At 46.3% G+C, this 16,858-nt stretch overlaps 1 protein-coding gene across 6 annotated transcripts in view; it reads right to left on the bottom strand.

Moving 5' to 3' along the window:
* Window positions 1-16,858, bottom strand: part of RGS12 (regulator of G protein signaling 12) — a 98,744-nt gene that overhangs the window by 12,346 nt on the left and 69,540 nt on the right. For all 6 annotated transcript variants that reach the window (XM_088131227.1, XM_088131226.1, XM_088131228.1 and 3 more), the window contains 2 exons: window positions 15,585-15,655; window positions 10,334-10,487 (listed from right to left, as the gene is read on the bottom strand). In XM_088131227.1, coding sequence (XP_087987353.1) covers window positions 10,334-10,487; window positions 15,585-15,655 — 225 coding nt within the window. The remainder of the gene's footprint in view (window positions 1-10,333; window positions 10,488-15,584; window positions 15,656-16,858) is intronic.

Here is a 16,858-nt window from a genome sequence, read left to right as displayed (position 1 = left end):
CTGTGAATGCTTTGGGTTGTCTTAAAATGAAGATACTGATGATGTTTAGGATAAATATGAAATGACTAAAAAGACTGCCTGGGTGATAACAAACTGTCCTCCAAAGTCCATTAATGCTATGTGGTTACTGCAGAAGTACACAGCATTCAGTATTGTTTTCATTCCTTTAGAGAAGATACAGGAAAGAAAGAATCCAGAATAATCAGCCAGAATTAGAAAGGAGAATAAAAACAGCAGAAGGAAAATCCTGCAGCATGCGGGTAGGCCTACTGCACCCTACAAAGATGGGTCCAATTTAACATAATACCTCCTTGGAAAATTGGTAGGCTTCCCCTGGTTCCTACAACAACACTGGTTCCACTGGTTCAAACCAACGAGGTAGGAATGAGAAAGAGACAGAAGAGGAAATGTCATCTATCACACTACTGGGAAATAGAAAACCACCAAAAAGACTATTTCATGTGCAAACAAACAGGATACACACAGAAAGAATTTAATTCTAATTCTTACGGTAGAACTAGAAGACAGCAAAGCTGATTTCATACTTGTGCAAAGCCACTATCTGATGAAACCTGAGAAGAGTCCTTTGCACACCAGCAATACATGTTCCTGATAAAGGAAGAGGGTCACATCAGCCAATGTGGTGTAGTTATGGCAGCCAAGATGCATGTCCTTCAGTACTGGCTGATATGACCAACTCTGTTGATGATTATAGTAGCAGATGTACTTACAGGATTACTAACTAGAAGAGGTTCTCCTTCCTGGAGAGAATTTCTGGCACATACCAACATATACCAGCGCATGAGTAGGATTATCCTCACAGGAGTCAAGGGGTAATGACAGCCGCAATACCCCAGAAGAAACGGACAGAGATACCTCAGAGCCATGGAAAACTCTAAAGTGGACCTCACTTTAGAGAGCTGCAGATTGCAGCTGAGTTGCTATAGTCTGTGAAGAAGTCAAGAGCTGTTCTGGAAAGGAGCATAAAGAATCGGGGTGTGGTAGGAGGCCAAGAATCAAGATTCCAGACCACATTGGCTGAATGGTGGCACAGGAGGGGGGAATGTGTTCAGGAAAGTCTCTTGCAAGTCAATTAACTATATCACAAAGGAACTGAGGAAAAGTCCTACAAGCCCCAAATTCCCTTTGGGCAGGCCATTCAGGGAAAGCTAAATCACTACCACATGTACTATTATGTTCTTTGCCTGGCATCTGTAGGACAAGTTGTGAAACCTCTTGTCCAGGTTCTCCTCTTGTTAGACAGCAACTATGAGAAGACCCTTCTGGGCAACTTTCTCATCTAGTCCTTTGATGGTTAAGCCATTAAATCAAGGTAGTAGACTCATAGCAAATTATACAGTTAGGTTTCCAGGGGTATATCCTATGGGAACATCTGGTGTTGTAAATACATTAGTAGAACTTTTCCTGTATGGACATACCTAAAAGATATCAATGGATCAGAGAAATGGTTATATCACCTCTTCCATCTACACGCTTTATCATTCTCAGACTGATGCTTGTTGAATATTGTTTTAATCAGATGTTGAAATCAATGCTAAGAAAAATGCCCTACAAGCAGGCTTTGCAATGAGACTCTCATGTACTTGTAAGGAGAGTTACTTGGGTGGCCTTGGACATCTCTCCATTATAACCGTTCTCTAGTTGACTAGAAAGAGGCCCTTGGTCTTAATGGCCCAAAATATAGCTCTGGGGACCTGCAGACAGGCCAACCCATAGACTCCAACCAGTCTTTGCAACATGGGTTATAGGAGTCCAGCTATGTGGCTCAGACATGTTTAAGTAACACTAGTCATCTAATGGGAGAGCCAGTTTGGTGTCATGGTATCCTTAAGGCATCAGGCTACAAACCAGGAGACTATGAGTTCTAGTCCTGTCTTAGGCACAAAGCCAGCTGGGTGACCTTGGGCCAGTCCCTCTCTCTCAGCCCCAGGAAGGAGGCAATGGCAAACCCCTTTTGAAATCTTGCCAAAAAAACTGCAGGGACTTGTCCAGACAGTCACCAGGAGTCAAAAACTAACTTGAAGGCACAAAAAAATCTTACACATTGGAGTGATAGAACAGTTTCATAGCCTCATGGTAACTGTGTCTAAACCTGGTGAATGAATTAGATTTTGTACTGATTTCAAGCAGATAGTCAGATTTCCCCTTCTGATGCATATTCAGTATCTCAAGTGGAAATATTGTTGAACTGTCTAGGTAAAGAATCTTTTTATCAACACCCAATGTGACGAAAGGCTATTGGCAAATTCCACTGACACCAGAATGGAAGAGTAAACAACCTTTCAGAGATTGAAATGAGTTGCTGCCATCTCCTGAAGATCAAGAATTAGCCACTGTCAACATCAGTGATATACATATATTTAGCAATTCATGGCAGTATCAGCAAGGCATGTGGAGATTGCTCTGGACCATTCAGGAAGTGGGTTTGCATCTGAATCCAAACTAGTTGCTCAATTATAGCTACAGCATCTAGGATACATTGTGGGCCAAAGGTACCCACCCTATAATAAGCAATATAGAGCCCTTGCAGGCACTGCCAGCATGGTCTACAGAGAGGTAAGGCAGCTATTAGGTTTAACCTAATATTGTGGGCATTCTTTACTCTCCTGGAACTGACCTATTACAGAAGAAAGTAAAGGAACCTTTAGGATGGGCTGAAGAGTATCCAGGACCCCCTGATGGGGGAATGAAAGACCATCAATCCTGAAAAGGCAGGATCTTTTATATTGGCTACAGAAGCGTCAGCTCTTGAGGGCTAAGCAGATCTTCTCAGCAGATCACGACTGGAAAGAAGGTTCTAGCAAATTACTGTGTATCTCAGGGCATGGACTCCTCCTCCTAGGGCAAAAGGTTTGCCATGAAGTGGGCCATGGGTTTTTGGTGTTATGATTTATTGCAAATTCCCTTTTATACAGCTTTATGGTGACTGGGCATCAGGAGCTGTCCCAAGGCCAGGTGCAACAATGGATGCAGCAAACTCAGCAGGAGATACCATGATCTACTAACGCGGATTTAAGTCTCAATACGTAACTGGGGAAAGAAAAAGATACCTGTAAGAGAAGAGATATGTGCAACGTTGAGGGTAGCTGCTGAAACCTAGGATTCATCTATATCTATATATAAATATATTTGTGCCTTCGAGTCAGTGTTGACTCCTGGCGACTGCCTGGACTGGTCCCTGCAGTTTTCTTGGCAAGATTTTGGAAGTGGCTTGCCATTGCCTGCTTCCTAGGGCTGGCAGAGAGGGACTGGCCCAAGGTCACCCAGCTGGCTTCGTGCCTAAGGTGGGACCAGAACTCACGGCCTCCCCGTTTCTAGTCTGATTGCCTTAACCACAACATCAAACTGGCTCTCTACCTAGCTGGAAAAGTTTAGGCTAAGAGCTGACAAGCTGGCAAGGGGGCTGATGAAGCAAGGTAATGAAGAATTGGGAGGGTGCAAATCAGAAGCAACTCTGCTTTGACAGAAGTTCATCATTCGAGCTAGAGAGGAAAGGAGGGTAGAGGGTGCTGTCCAAGTAAAAATGGGGGCACTGCCAACTTTTGAGGTAATTTGAAGAACAGGAAAAGTACTATAGTACCTTTCAATCTTATGGCATTTCTCTAGAAGATCACACGTGGCAAAACCAGCTGGTCCAAGGATGATACTGGTGCTGGCTCCTTCCAGGCCAAGGTACTCTCTCACGATGAAATATGGTTTTAGGTAACACAGTTTAGGCTTGGAAACTACACTTGGGATCTTCCACCTGTTGGCCTTGCTATTAATAATGATTAACTCACAGCTGATGTTTGTCTGTCCTGACAGCCAGCTACCTATTACAGATTTTGATCAGACATCAGGAAGAATTTCCTAACAATAAAAGCTGTTCAGCAATGGAATTGGCTACTGTGGACTCTCCTTCATTGGATGGCCATCATCAGGGAAGCGGCAGGAACAGATTCCTGCCATAGACAGGAGGTTGGACTACATGATCTCTGTGGTCCCATTCAACCCTTACATTTGAGGGTTCTATACATATTATGTTTCCCTGCATTTGATCTGCCGTGGACAACATCCATGAGCTGAAATGCTAGCAGATGCCCTCTCTTATTCCCATTCCCATTAATGGATGATGAAGGAGAAGCTTGAAAAGATGTCTGAGGTCAACTGCCAAGCTATGAAGGCCATTCTCCAACACTTCTTCCCTGTGTGAAGGATCCAGGAAAGGAACTACCTACCTGCTGAAGGTGGCTTGTGAAGGGAACCTGTAGAACAAGTAGTTGAAGGAGGTGTTGGGAGTCAGTGTCCTCTACCATGTTTAGTAGCTGGTTGTCCAAAGTCATCATCTGGACAATAGCCAAAAGTTAGCCTGGTGATAACTGATAGCTTTGAGCACCTGGCTTTGTTCTTCTATTGTGTAGGTGCCCTGCCACTTATTGAAGACATAGTTTTACCCTGTCAAGAGTTCTAACAGTGCCAAGGTGATGCCTATGCAGATTCTCAAGCACCTCGTGTTGAAAGCTACTTGTACTTCTCTCTGCTGATTCATGCCTTGTAATGGCTGCAAGCAACGTAGCCATGTTAGCCATGTTAAGCTTAATGTGATCCTCTCTGACCCTCCCCTTGGGACCAGCATGGAATTGCTTCAGAGGTGGCACCATTATACTTTTGGCCTTTGCATCCTCCTCCTGATCCTCAGCCCCGAATTGCCCTGGAGAGCATGGGCCGGCTGAGCCACTCAGCACCACCTCATTCAGTTGTGCCGGGAACATCTCCCCAGCCCTGTTTCTGGGTCTTCCAAAGAGGTAATTGGGGCAACATGGCTGTTGCAGGAACAGGGAACTTGCTACAACCCAGACTATAGGTAAGAACTGCTCTTCCATCCAGAGCAGCAGACTTTTCTTCATCTCTTGGCCTGTTCTTTTCCAACATGGTTTGGTGATAGGAATTTTACAGGGGAAGATGCTGATTTAAAAATGTGTGATTGTGTGTGTGTGTGTGTGTAGTAAAAGAGGCCTTAAAAGCTGGAAACAACAACGTGAGCAAATCTTAAAAAAGAATGGCCTAATGAATCTTGTTAATATGACTGTGTGTGGTTAGCACACTCACAAAGTATTACTGATGGACAGAAATCCTCCCAAATAAAGAAGCAGTCCTTACCTGGGGAAGCGGAATATTTGGGGGTGGGCAGTGGAAGGCAACAAAGAAATTAATTAATCTAAATAGGATGAATTGAAAAGTAGAGGGAGAGGAGGACCTTCTTCCTCATTCCTTTTCAACTAACCAATTCTGACACTGCTTAATTAAAACTAATTAAAATAAAGAGAAAATACAAATATTGCTAAGGAAAGAAAAGGATGCAGGGCTGTTGTTTGGGGTAGCCAATACTCACCCAAACGAAGCTCAGTCTCTCCGAGGTCGTGAATCCCAGCTACAATCTTCAATATAGCTCCTTAGCCATCTGTCCTCCATCAACAGCAGAGTCCCCAAGGCTCCTTTGCCTCTGAACCATGTGCTATTTTTTGCTTACTTGCCTATTGATTATCTCAACCAACAAGGGCAGGGAAGGGACTAGTGGGTTATTGGGTAATGCTGAGGATTTTTTTAACCAGTAAGCAAACCGCAAACTACAAGTCTCAGCAGCTGGAACATTGCACTCAAAATGATTGGTTTTGTTCTAAGCTTAGTACAAAATCAGTGTGTCTTGTTCTGCCTGAACTTGGAACAGTTCTTAGATCCAAGCTCACAACACTCGAAAGAACCATTTCAAGCTTTGAATGTTCCAACCTCAGCCTATTTTGGAGGCAGGGAAAAAATAGGCAAGGGGGCACTCCAAAGCCCCATATGGCCCCAGAATTTGAATAATGGGCTCACTTGTTGTTGTCTGCCAACTGTTATTTTTAATGCAACAGAAGAAAGAAATTATGAAATCCTGGGGAGAAACTGTTGAGCTCCCACACAGGCAAAGGTGATGCTTTTTTATTCTATTCCAATAAAGGCACATTGTAGTAATATCCAATAAAGGCATATAAGGCAGCTGATCGTAGCTGAGTGAGCAGAGTTTATATCAAGCTAGCTCTCAAACCATTCACACTCCGTTGCAGCTCTGAAGTCTTACAAAAGGAGTCTTGGATCTCCTTTCACCTCCAGTCCTCATCATTTCCACTGAAGACAGATGACTGTTTACGTTCTCTGCATTTCTGCTCCCCAGTAGATCAGTCACCCATGTGAGGTGGCAACTCCCAGCCACTGAGCCCAACAATAAACATATCAATTGTATTTAATTACTGCAATATAATGATAATTGCATTTAATTTAAATCCAATTCTATTTTGTTTTTCTCCTGGTTTCTCCCAATTCTTTATCCTGGTCTCACCTGCTTTTGGGAGTATTTATTTAATTTCTGTAGCTGCCCATCTCAACCAAGTGACTCTGAGCAGTGAACAATTTTATAACAATAAAAATAATTAAAAACTATACAAAAATAAATATATACGGCAGCTGAGAAAATTATCATAATAGTTATCAGTATAGCCAGGAGACGGGGCCCTTAACATATTCAGGGGGCCAGGCCCAGGCACATAACCAGGTCTTTAAAGCCTTATGCAAGGCCAACGGGGTCGGGGCCAACCTCACCTCTGAAGGGAGGATGTTCCAAAGAGCAGCGGCTACGGCAGAGAAGGCACGTCTCCTGGTCCCTGCCAGCCAATACTCCTTGTCTGACGGGACCCGCAGCATGCCCAACCTATCAGACCAAATTGGACGGGTAGAAACTATTGAGAAAAGACAGTCCTGCAGGTAACCCAGCCCCAAGCCACACAGGGCGTTAAAGGTGACAAGCAGCACCTTGAATGGCACCCAGAAGCACACCAGCAACTGACGCGGCTCATACAGTAGTGGTGTTACATGTGTCATATATCCAACACCATTTACTACCTGTGCAGCTGCATTTGGTACCAACTGAAGTTTCCGAATGCTCTTCAAGGGCAGTCCCATGTAGAGTGCATTGCAGTAGTCCAAATGAGAGGTTACGAGGGCGTGGGTGACTGTGAACAAGGTCCCCCGGTCCCCGAATGGGCACAACTGGCATACCACCCGGAGGTGTGCAACGGCCCTCCTAGCCACGGCTGCCACCTGCTCTTCAAGCAGGAGCCATGAGCCCAGGAGAACCACGCCAGGAGTATGTCCCCTGGCGTGCCACTCACAGGCAGGTGTGGCCCTGGACCAGTGAAATTAGCATGGTCCAACAATAAGCTCTGCATCGCTATCAGTCAGGCCTCAGCTGGCAAGGCAGGACCTCAGGCCAACTCACAGGGATCCAAGAACTTCTGATACGTGATTCTTACTGCAGAAAAATCAGCAGCGTTTAAAATACACACTCTCCTTACAGAATCAGTTTTCACACTCTTTTGCACTTTTTTCTTTTGGCCACCTAGGAAAAGGACTACATGGCCCATGTTTTCAGGAAGAGGGAGGCCCTGTCTGCATCTATTCCTTGTTTAGAAAACAGGCCAATCTGTAATCCTATTGTTCCCCAGTGACTGTGTGAGAACCGACTCTCTCGCTTGAACGACCGGGAAGCTTATACAATGAAGCAAATAAGCTGCAGAAGAGCGCAGAGGGGCTGGGGGAGGGCCAGTGCCCAAAGGCTTGTGTGTGCTGTGACGGTCAGCCAAATGCCCTCTATTGTTGCATGGTCATTCCAGGAAGGGCCGCACTCTTTGCAGTCTCTCTGCAAAATGCCCTGCCCTCCTGTGAGCACTCAGGAAATGTATGCAAGAGAGAGAGAGAGAGAGAGAGAGAGAGAGAGAGAGGAAAAAGTGATCACCAAGTAAGAGCAGCCCTTCAGCCCTCAAAATGTGCCAGTGAATTTCCTATCTATTTTAAAAATAAAAAAATTAAAATGCTGAATGGGAAATCACCCCCTGAACTGGACAGGGAGGAGGAGTCTTCTGTTAATGCACCTGCAAATTTCTTTGTTCCTTCTTCTGCTTCCTCCAGATGCTCTAGAGCAGTGTTTCTTAAACCTTTTGCCCTCAGGACCCCTTCCTACTTTTAAAAATTATAGAGGACCCCAAGAAATATATGGGTTATATTAATCAATATTTACCGTACTAAAAATTAAAATTGACGCATTTGTAGAATATTTATTTATTGAATCATGCAAAAATAACAGTATTAAATCCATTAGATAGTAACATAAATAAAAAAGGCTATTTTTTTAACAAATAAAAAATAATAATGAGAAGAGTAACATTGTTTTAATTCTTTGCAAATATCTTCAATACCTGGCAAATAATTTTGGCTTCACGGACCCCCGAGAGGGTCCTTGGAACAGACTTCCAGAAACACTGCTCTAGAGAGATCACCCAGCAGGGCCCTCCCAGCCAGGAGGGTCTTACAAGAGGATGGGATGGGGGGGGGTCCTATGGACTGTAGGTGTTCTTGAAAGAGGGCGGGGTGGTGCTGCTATCTGCTCTGGGTTTGTATTCCTGTCCCTTTGTGGGGGTGGCAGGGCAAAGGGAAGCCAAGGTACCTTTGCTTACGGGCAGCCATGGCACGGCACGGCATGGGAACACTCTTTTCCCTACGTGGCAAATCTAGTCGGTCGCCATTCTTAAAGAGACACAGCGGGACCTACCTCAAGGAAACAAGCCTGAGGCGGTGAACCGTTTCTTTAGAGTTGAAGCCAATTCAAACACAAGAAAATATTTTACCGCTAGCAAAGTAATTAGGTTGCTCCCCAAATATACTGGCCTTTAAAATTAACAAATGTTCTGAAAAGGAGTAACAGTTCAAGCTAATCCTGGATACCGCGTCTGAGAAACCGGTGTTTCCTTCTCTTATTTTGATGCTAAACACCATCTTGTTACCGCTGCAAGGCTACTGGCAATATTAAATTATATTAAAACAGACATCTCCTTCTGAACCCCCGAGCTACCGGGTGAATGTTTAAGTGGCCCAAAGCCGTACTGCCCGGGGGCCCGGCCTCCCCGCCCACAAACGGGGCTGCTGGGGGGTTGGCCCAGTGGGGGGGAGGCTGCTGCTGCTGCTTCTCCCTGCGCATCCGAACGCAAGGCAGCCCCTGCCTTCGCAAGCGCAGGGCCAGCCTGGCGTGGCTGACGCTGGAGCCAGGGGGTTGCAGCATCTGACGGGAGCTCAAGGCTGCCGACAGCGCGAGGCGCGTCACACACAAGTGCTCCCTCCCTTCACAAGACACTGCAGATGTGTGGATGGGGAGAACTCAAGTCCGCGAATGTTACGACAGCCTCCTCTTGGCAGGCTGCTGAAAAAACGGTCCCCAAGTGTGCCACGGGCAAGCTTACTTTCTACCGATCATCTCAACATTTTTATTTAAAAAATTTTTAAAAAGAGCAACCTGAGAAATAACCAGGCCTGGTATCAGCATCTGGATGACAGGCCTTCCTGCCTGCCTGTTTCAGAATTGGACCCCAATTCTGGAAGTGCTCCAAGGGACTCAGCAAACACGGCTGCAGCCTCCACGGCAAGCCACGGTGACGTTCAAATGGCAAGATAACCTCGTTAGGCAAATGACCCAATTTGGGTCACGACACGTGACGTAAACACACCGATTGGGTCTTCTGCACTGCCACCTGTCACGGCCACAACCGGCCGCATCTTCCCGCCCCAGAACCCCTCTGACTATCCAACTTAAATGTTTCCAGAGAGGAGCCAGGGAGGCCTGGCCGACTCCTGCCTGGCATCTGATCCATTCAGGGTGGCGGTTTAGAAAGCGGAGCTGAAGGGCTCCCTCGACTCTGGCCTCGCCCGGATCGAGGGCCCGGCCTTCCAGGCGGCAGTTCCGCGAGCCTGCGGAGTCGCGCGCCTCTAAGGACTGCTCCTTAATCCAAATCACCTGGAAGACTGCGGCGGTGTGAGCTGAGATGTGAAAACCAGCTTGAAAAACTCTTATCCACTATGGATTGATAAGAAAAACCATCATTGACTGCAGAAGCAAGAACAACCTGAAACGGCTGCTGCATATGTTAGGCCTGCCTAACCTGGCAATGACACTACATTGTCCTTACTCTGTGAGCGAATCACCCCAGCGCCCCACCCCTCCTCTCCGGTCCCACCCCAAGCAAGCCCACTAGACATGAAAGGAACTCGTGCAAAAGCCCCTCCCGAGGCGGAGCTCCAGCTCTCCAGTCCTCCGCATTCATTTCAAACACTTTCACCGACACGTAAATGTAACTGCAGAGTGGATTCAGTTTATTTCACCACCAAAACACGCTGCCGATATGCATAATACAATCCACTTGTCACCACGGTTTACAAAAATACTATTGCATATATTTAAAAAGTGACATACCCTCTGCTTCCTCCAAATTCAACTGCTGGTGCATTTTTTTTCCAGCCTGAGCAAGAGAGTCTTCTCTTTTGGCTAAGAATGCATCTCTAGAGTTTTTCCCAGTTTCTCCTTTCGATTTAAAAGAGTTATGCCTCCCTGCGGTCCTTCCTTCGCCCTGGGGGTGAAGCAGAACGAGACAGCTCGTTACCCTTCCGCGGCAGCGACACGCAGCAGCCGGAGCCGTCCACGGGGCGGGGGCCGGTCCCATCCCGGAGGACCCCCGGCAGATCCCACCCCCCACCGGCCCCTCCCTCTGCCGCTTGCTCTGCCCCCGCCGAGTAGCCCTCGGGCCGCGGCACAGAAGCCGAGGGGGCCTTCCTAGAAGCTCGGTGCCCCAGGCCAAGCCCCGTTCCGCCGCCCGTGGGGGGCTGCTCGCCTCAAAAAGGCGCCTCTTCTTTCTCTTCTGCTGCGGGTGTTTGAGCCGTGCACTTACAATGTTCAACCCCAAACCACTTTTTCCCCCCGGACGTTTTCACTCTCTTTACAGGGCAAGTAATTTAATTACATCTGCACCCACTGTCGTACGGCAACCGTTCTGCGAAATTATATTTGACTCCTGAGCAGGCGGGCTGGCTCCTGGAGCGCGCCCGTGCCGCCTTCCGCTCTTTCACGGCGGTGCTCGGAGGTCTCCTTGACGTCGGCGGCCCCAGGCCGGGGCCCAGAGCTGGCCCTGCTCAGAGGTGTTTTCAGAGATCGTGTTGCTCAAAATGTAACAGTGGCATTTGGCAGAGCTTAACAGCATGTACGCTGAGTTTATTTTCAGTCCTTGGTATCCTCTGCAGATATTTCGTAAGGAATAACTGGACTCCTTGCCAAAGAAAGTCACTCGCATAGTTTTTCTCTTATTTTCCTCTGCCTGAAAGGAGGAGCGCATGACTTGGGGGTCGCCGGAGTCCAAAAGCAACAAGCGAGGCCAGGACAGTAGATCTGAATCCATTCTAATTACCCCTAAGCTAAAAGCAGAGATAATATTGTTCCTGGCCAGTATTGTCGGGGTGTTAATGTCAATCAAAGTTTACCTGCAGTCCGAGACCAAACACAAGATGATTCAATTGGGATAGTAAAAGGACTAAGACAATGGCAAGACCACCCTGGCACCCTTTTCAGCTGACCATTGCCAGCAAGAGGGAGGACCCGGGCGGCTTCCGGGAGCCCCGGCTGTTGGGAGAGCCAGGCAGCTCCTGGGAGTTTCTGAAGAGCGTCGCCCCAGAGAAGGGCGAGGCTCCCTGGCCACAGTGGCCGCTAGCACCGCTAGCAATTGGTCACGCTAGCTTTGGTCGCCACCGGTATTTTATGCCTCCCTGATTGACAAAAACAAGCTGGGTTTCCATAGGGGAGGCTTCTGTATCTGCCCTTGTTGCCCCAATAGGTAGGGCCCCCATTCAGGCCAGGCTACACAGTCCCCTACGAGGGGCACGAGAGTACCAAAGACCTATCTAGGGACAATCCCGGCCGGCCGGAGGGGGAAGGAATTGCTCTGGGAAAGGGTGGAAAGCGTTGGCTGTACCATTTTCGATATCTAGATCCCAAATCCTCCGTTTCAGTTCAGAGTTTTATCCTATAGACACGCAGCTGAGAACCGGACAGCACCATATCCAGAACTTCAGCTTCAAATGGTGCAACAGCTGCCGGGACATAATTATTTCCAGATTGTTCTGCAAATCAGCAATTGCAGGGGATGCTTTTTGGGCTCTCCCTAGCAGTGCTTTGGCTTGAATAGACCAGCAGGCGGAAGACTGAAAATAAACACCTAGATATTCAGAGGGTTTAACCTGCTTGATACGTTTGCTGTTAATCACCCATCTAACTGGGGCCTTGAAGCGTTTCCTAGGGGACATCGATACTTTTGCTTTAGAAGAGTTTATCACGAGCCGTTCTCTGGAGCAATACAGCGAGAGAGCTGTGGGGCATCTTCAGAGGCCTACTTGCGTTACGGGCAGCCTGGTGGCGTCATCAGCACAAAGGGGAATAGAGGTGGGGTGGAGGGCAAGGGAGGGAGGATGCATCTCTGGCTTAGCAAACATCTCCGCAGTATTGTTAATGTAAAGATGAAGCAATAGTGGGGCAAGGGTACAGCCTTGTTTAACTCTTTTGAAAGCAGAGACAGGTTCAGTTGGGTCGCCAGGGATATTAGCCTTAACTCAGATACTAGTGATGCAACAGCATTATCAACTTAGGAAGATGGTAGTTTATCACTGTAGTAGCTAAGTTCCTCCAGAGTCATTTTCATGGTATGGAGTCAAAGGCCACCCTCAAGCCTAAGAAGGCTACACAAAGGGCTCCTTTAGGTTGATAATAGTACTCAGCTAAATGATGTAGTATGATACCTTGGTCCATGGTTGAATGTCCAGACCTGAAGCCAGCTTACTCTGGCCCAAAATGTTCAGAGGACAGCCAGTCCAAGAGTTTATAATACAGGAATCTCACATATAATTTGTTAATTACAGATAGTAGTCTAATTGGCCAATAATTTACAGGCTCACAGTTGTCATCTTTTTATAAATTGGAATAATATAGTTAAGCCAATCTTCAGGGAGGCACAGAGAGTTGTTTATGGTTGAGAGGAGGGGCACAATGCCCACCATGCAGGTTTTAATTTTAAGAATTCTGGTAAGACTAAATTTTTACCAGGAGCTTTACTGTATTCCAACTGAGGGATTAATTTCCGGAATGTGAAACTGGGGCTGTTCAAGAAAAGAATGGGGGCCATTCAAACAGCTGGGCCGAAAATTCAATGTTTTCAGATGTGGTATATAAGCCATGAAAATGCCCAGCCCAAAACTCAAGGGGGATTAGGCTGTTATTGCTATCAAAGTTTACTTTGGATGAAGATCGAGAAACAAGATGCCAAAACAGGTAATCAACTTTGTTAGCTACAGTCCACTGGACTCTAGTCCAGGACTCCAGAGCATAACTTTGCTTTTTCTCCTTTAAAAGTTTCTTATAATCCCTTTTGCAGGGAGTAAAACATTTCATAAGAAGGAGAGTCATTATGGGTGCAGGCATTCTTGTAGGCAAGAATTACCTGTGCTTCAGTTGTGTTGCTTCTATTCATTGAACCAGGGTTTGGATCAGAAGTTAGATCGATGTAAGAAAAAAGGCTGAACAGGTTCTAAGAATTTTTGAGCAAAACTAACAATCCGCTGATATATTGAAATATTTAACATTTTCCCCTATCATCACATGAAAAATTACAATTTGGTAACAACTTTTGAAGGTCTCTGGTGGCTATGCCCAAAGTTTTGGGGGGAATGCCTGCAGCATGGGGCCTCAAATTCAAAGGAACAACTTTGGGAAAGTCCTAACTCTAAAAATGAGGGTAGCGGTTGTATTCATTATTTTTTCTGTCTTTATGCTGGCAATCAATGAACCCGTGAGGAAATACAGCAGGCTGTGTGGTTCACAGCAGCCTTCACCTACTACAATGCAAAGTTGCGTTAATCACACGTTAATCTTTCAGAGGATTACAATAAATGGATGCTTGCCTGACTGAGCGTAATTCAGAGGCATCTGTATTACAGACACTGACTCGGTCCCTCTTCTGAACAAACAGCTGAGCTTGATAACTGGCTTGACCTCTATGCAAGTCGAAAGTAGGAATTATGCTATGCAGCTAAAATCATTACTGGTTGTAAAATTTCCTCCAGTTTTGCTCCTAATATTTTGTTAAATTGCTCCTGAATACTACGTTTGATTTCTGCTATTGAAATGGAGCAATCCTAAATTGTTTTAATTGGGTGGTTGCAACCTGTTTTAGAAACCCTTTAATCCTTATTTAGAGAATGCCATTTTCAATTCTCAGCCTAACTTCAGGGACGGACCTTGCTCTCTGTAAAAATGGCTACAGGCAAATTCTTCCTTTCTCCTATCCAGCAGCCTCTTCTTCTTGTTTATCCAAATTGTAGGAAATTATAAACTCTGAGGTGTCATACAGCTTTGATTTACTATTCTGCCTTTCTGTGGTGAACGTTCAAGGGATGAAGAAGATGGGAAAAAGTCTACAGGCTCCAGTTAATGCTAGTACAGCCGTGTTCTTGGCTCAAAACACATCTGGGCACATACAGTGGTTGCCAGTATCAACTATCATTGACTCCCTGCTGAGTGAGATCCCACCTAGTCAATCCCTAGCGGTATAACAACGCTCCTAGGGAACCTTCAAGGAGGAGTTCCGCCACCCTTGAAGTGTGGTTGTCAACACTCCTGGGGGGAGCATTTTTGTCCCTGAGCTCTTGAGCAATGGTGGCAGGGTGACTCTGAGGAGAAGTCAGAGGACCATCTCCAGAGGTTTCATTTTGGAAGGCTAAATATCAGAAATGTCTTGGCCATAAATCCAGCAGGAAATATGCCCCTTATTATGCAGATTACTTATGAATAATATTTATGTGATGAATAAGCCAAAATTATACCTGCAATAGTCAAATCTGCAAGGTTATGATTATCATAACTTTGAATTACATACTTTACATGTGTTTTTGTATAACTTTCCTTTGAAAAGTTTTTTTTCCCCTTGAAAAAGAGGCCCATGGCAGAGGAGAGGGTGAGCAAAAGTCATTTATCACCTTTCCTGACCATAGTTTCTATCTTAAAGTTAACAGACAAAGATGAGCTAAAGCAAGAGGTGGCTCTTTCTCTTGCTCTGCCAGTGGCTCCATCATCCCCACCCACAATCAAGCATCTTCGACCTGGTCCTCAGCCCCTGAGGAAGCATGGGCTGCCAACAGGGCCAGTCCCACGACCCCGTTCAGCAGTGTTGAGGGAAGATCCCTCCCTCCACGCTGGCTCTGACCTTCCCAAGGTGGCAACTGGGGGCAATGCTACTGCTGTAGGGACAGAGGTCTTGGCCACAGCCCAGGCTGCGCACAAGGCCAGGAGCAGAAAAACAGCCACGAGAAAAGCATTATGCAGGCTCTTCCTCAGACATGGGGCCGGGGGCTCCTTACGCTGCTTTTCATGAAGAGAAACAGGGAAAGATGCAGACCGTTGTGTGGAATAGGTAGCTCGGCTCTTCTGGACAGGGCATCATATAACCAAATTATGTTCTACATGAAGGGTGAACTGGTGGAAATAACAGAAGATATGAGCCACGCTTACAAACATGAGAAAAACAAACACAAAGCAAATATGGGATTCTTTTCATCCACAATTTTTAACTTGGGAAGTAAAGTCAAAACTGAGGTATCACAGGAGTTTCAAATAATTTCAGAAAACTTACTGTGAGTGCTTGATTTCCTGCATTAGTAGTTACAGGTGCACTGTGTTTTAATGATGCTCCTTTCCCCTTGTCTGTGAACGATAGAAATTTAATTCTTTTTTCAAAACCCATTGTTCCTGTGAACACGCTTACATTCTAACAGTGAATGATCAAGACTGGGAGGAGAAGGTGGATGGATTCTAGAACTTTCTGGAAGACAGCCACCTACCCTTAGTGACAGTTTTATCAATTACTTGCCCTGGATCAGTTTGTATCAGTAGACTCCCTGGTTCAGGTATCCTAACGATGGTTAGGATGCTGAACTCGTGATTCATTGGGCTGCTAATTAACAGGGAAGTGCAGTCCTTGAGCTCCCAAGCAGAAAATGAACCACCCCTGTCAGGTTCCTTAAAGAAGCTATTGTGTATTGTCCTGGACTTCCATGGTAGCTGTGAAATCCCAAGAAAACATGCATCTGGGGTAAGGAGACCCTTGTAGGGTACACCAAGGTGCTCTGAAGGGATGCAAAGACTCCTTTTTCTGGGGCCCCACAGCTGCTATTCAAGCCTAGGAGAGGCCCCTCTTCTTCAGGAAGGTGCTGACTGGTGTGACAGGCATTCCATGCCTACTCTGAAGCGCCTTTCAATAGTTCTGGAAATCTTTAAACTCAGCCTAGGATCTGAGAGCTACTAAGCTCTACCCATGACACTGATCATGCCACAGGGCCCCATCAGAGATCTCTGTGAATTCTGGAACTCATAAATTTAGCCCACTAGCCAGATATGGAGGATGACACCAAGCATGCCATTAAAGGGAAAGGGGGGTTGACAATCTGATGTCAGTCACCACTTCTGCTTGCTGGTCTCACGGTGGGATCCCAGTAGTCAAGTCACTGGGGTTCCTGGTCTCAAGATGCTGATGGTAAATGCCAGGTCTGCATTAATAAGACAGCATCCATCCACAACCTCTCATCTGCATTACTGAAACCTGAGTGGGAATGTGGAGTTGGGTTAGAGGGACAGGGCAGGGAACCTGGTGGTGTACCAGTCGCCCTGCAGAATGGCAGGATCCTGTACGAGCTGCTTGACCTGATTTACGAGCTGTTAGTGTTAGGAGGTGGCTTCACTCTCAGTGCTCTGGAGGCTGGGTCAGGAAGGGCTTGGGAGTTCACGGCATTCCTGGACTTCTCCCACATAACCCTGGGTCCCACACATGAGGATGGACACACTTTAATCTCATTTTTGTCTCAGAGCAATTATGCAGTGATCTGAAGATGGGGGATATTTCAACTAGCC

The sequence above is a fragment of the Python bivittatus genome, unplaced genomic scaffold (assembly GCF_059951505.1).
Source record: "Python bivittatus isolate LINGU-HERP-01145 unplaced genomic scaffold, Pbiv_v1 ctg000970_np1212, whole genome shotgun sequence".
NCBI lineage: Eukaryota > Metazoa > Chordata > Lepidosauria > Squamata > Pythonidae > Python > Python bivittatus.
The sequence above is the reverse complement of the archived record's forward strand: the minus strand, read 5'-3'. Positions and strand labels throughout refer to the sequence as shown.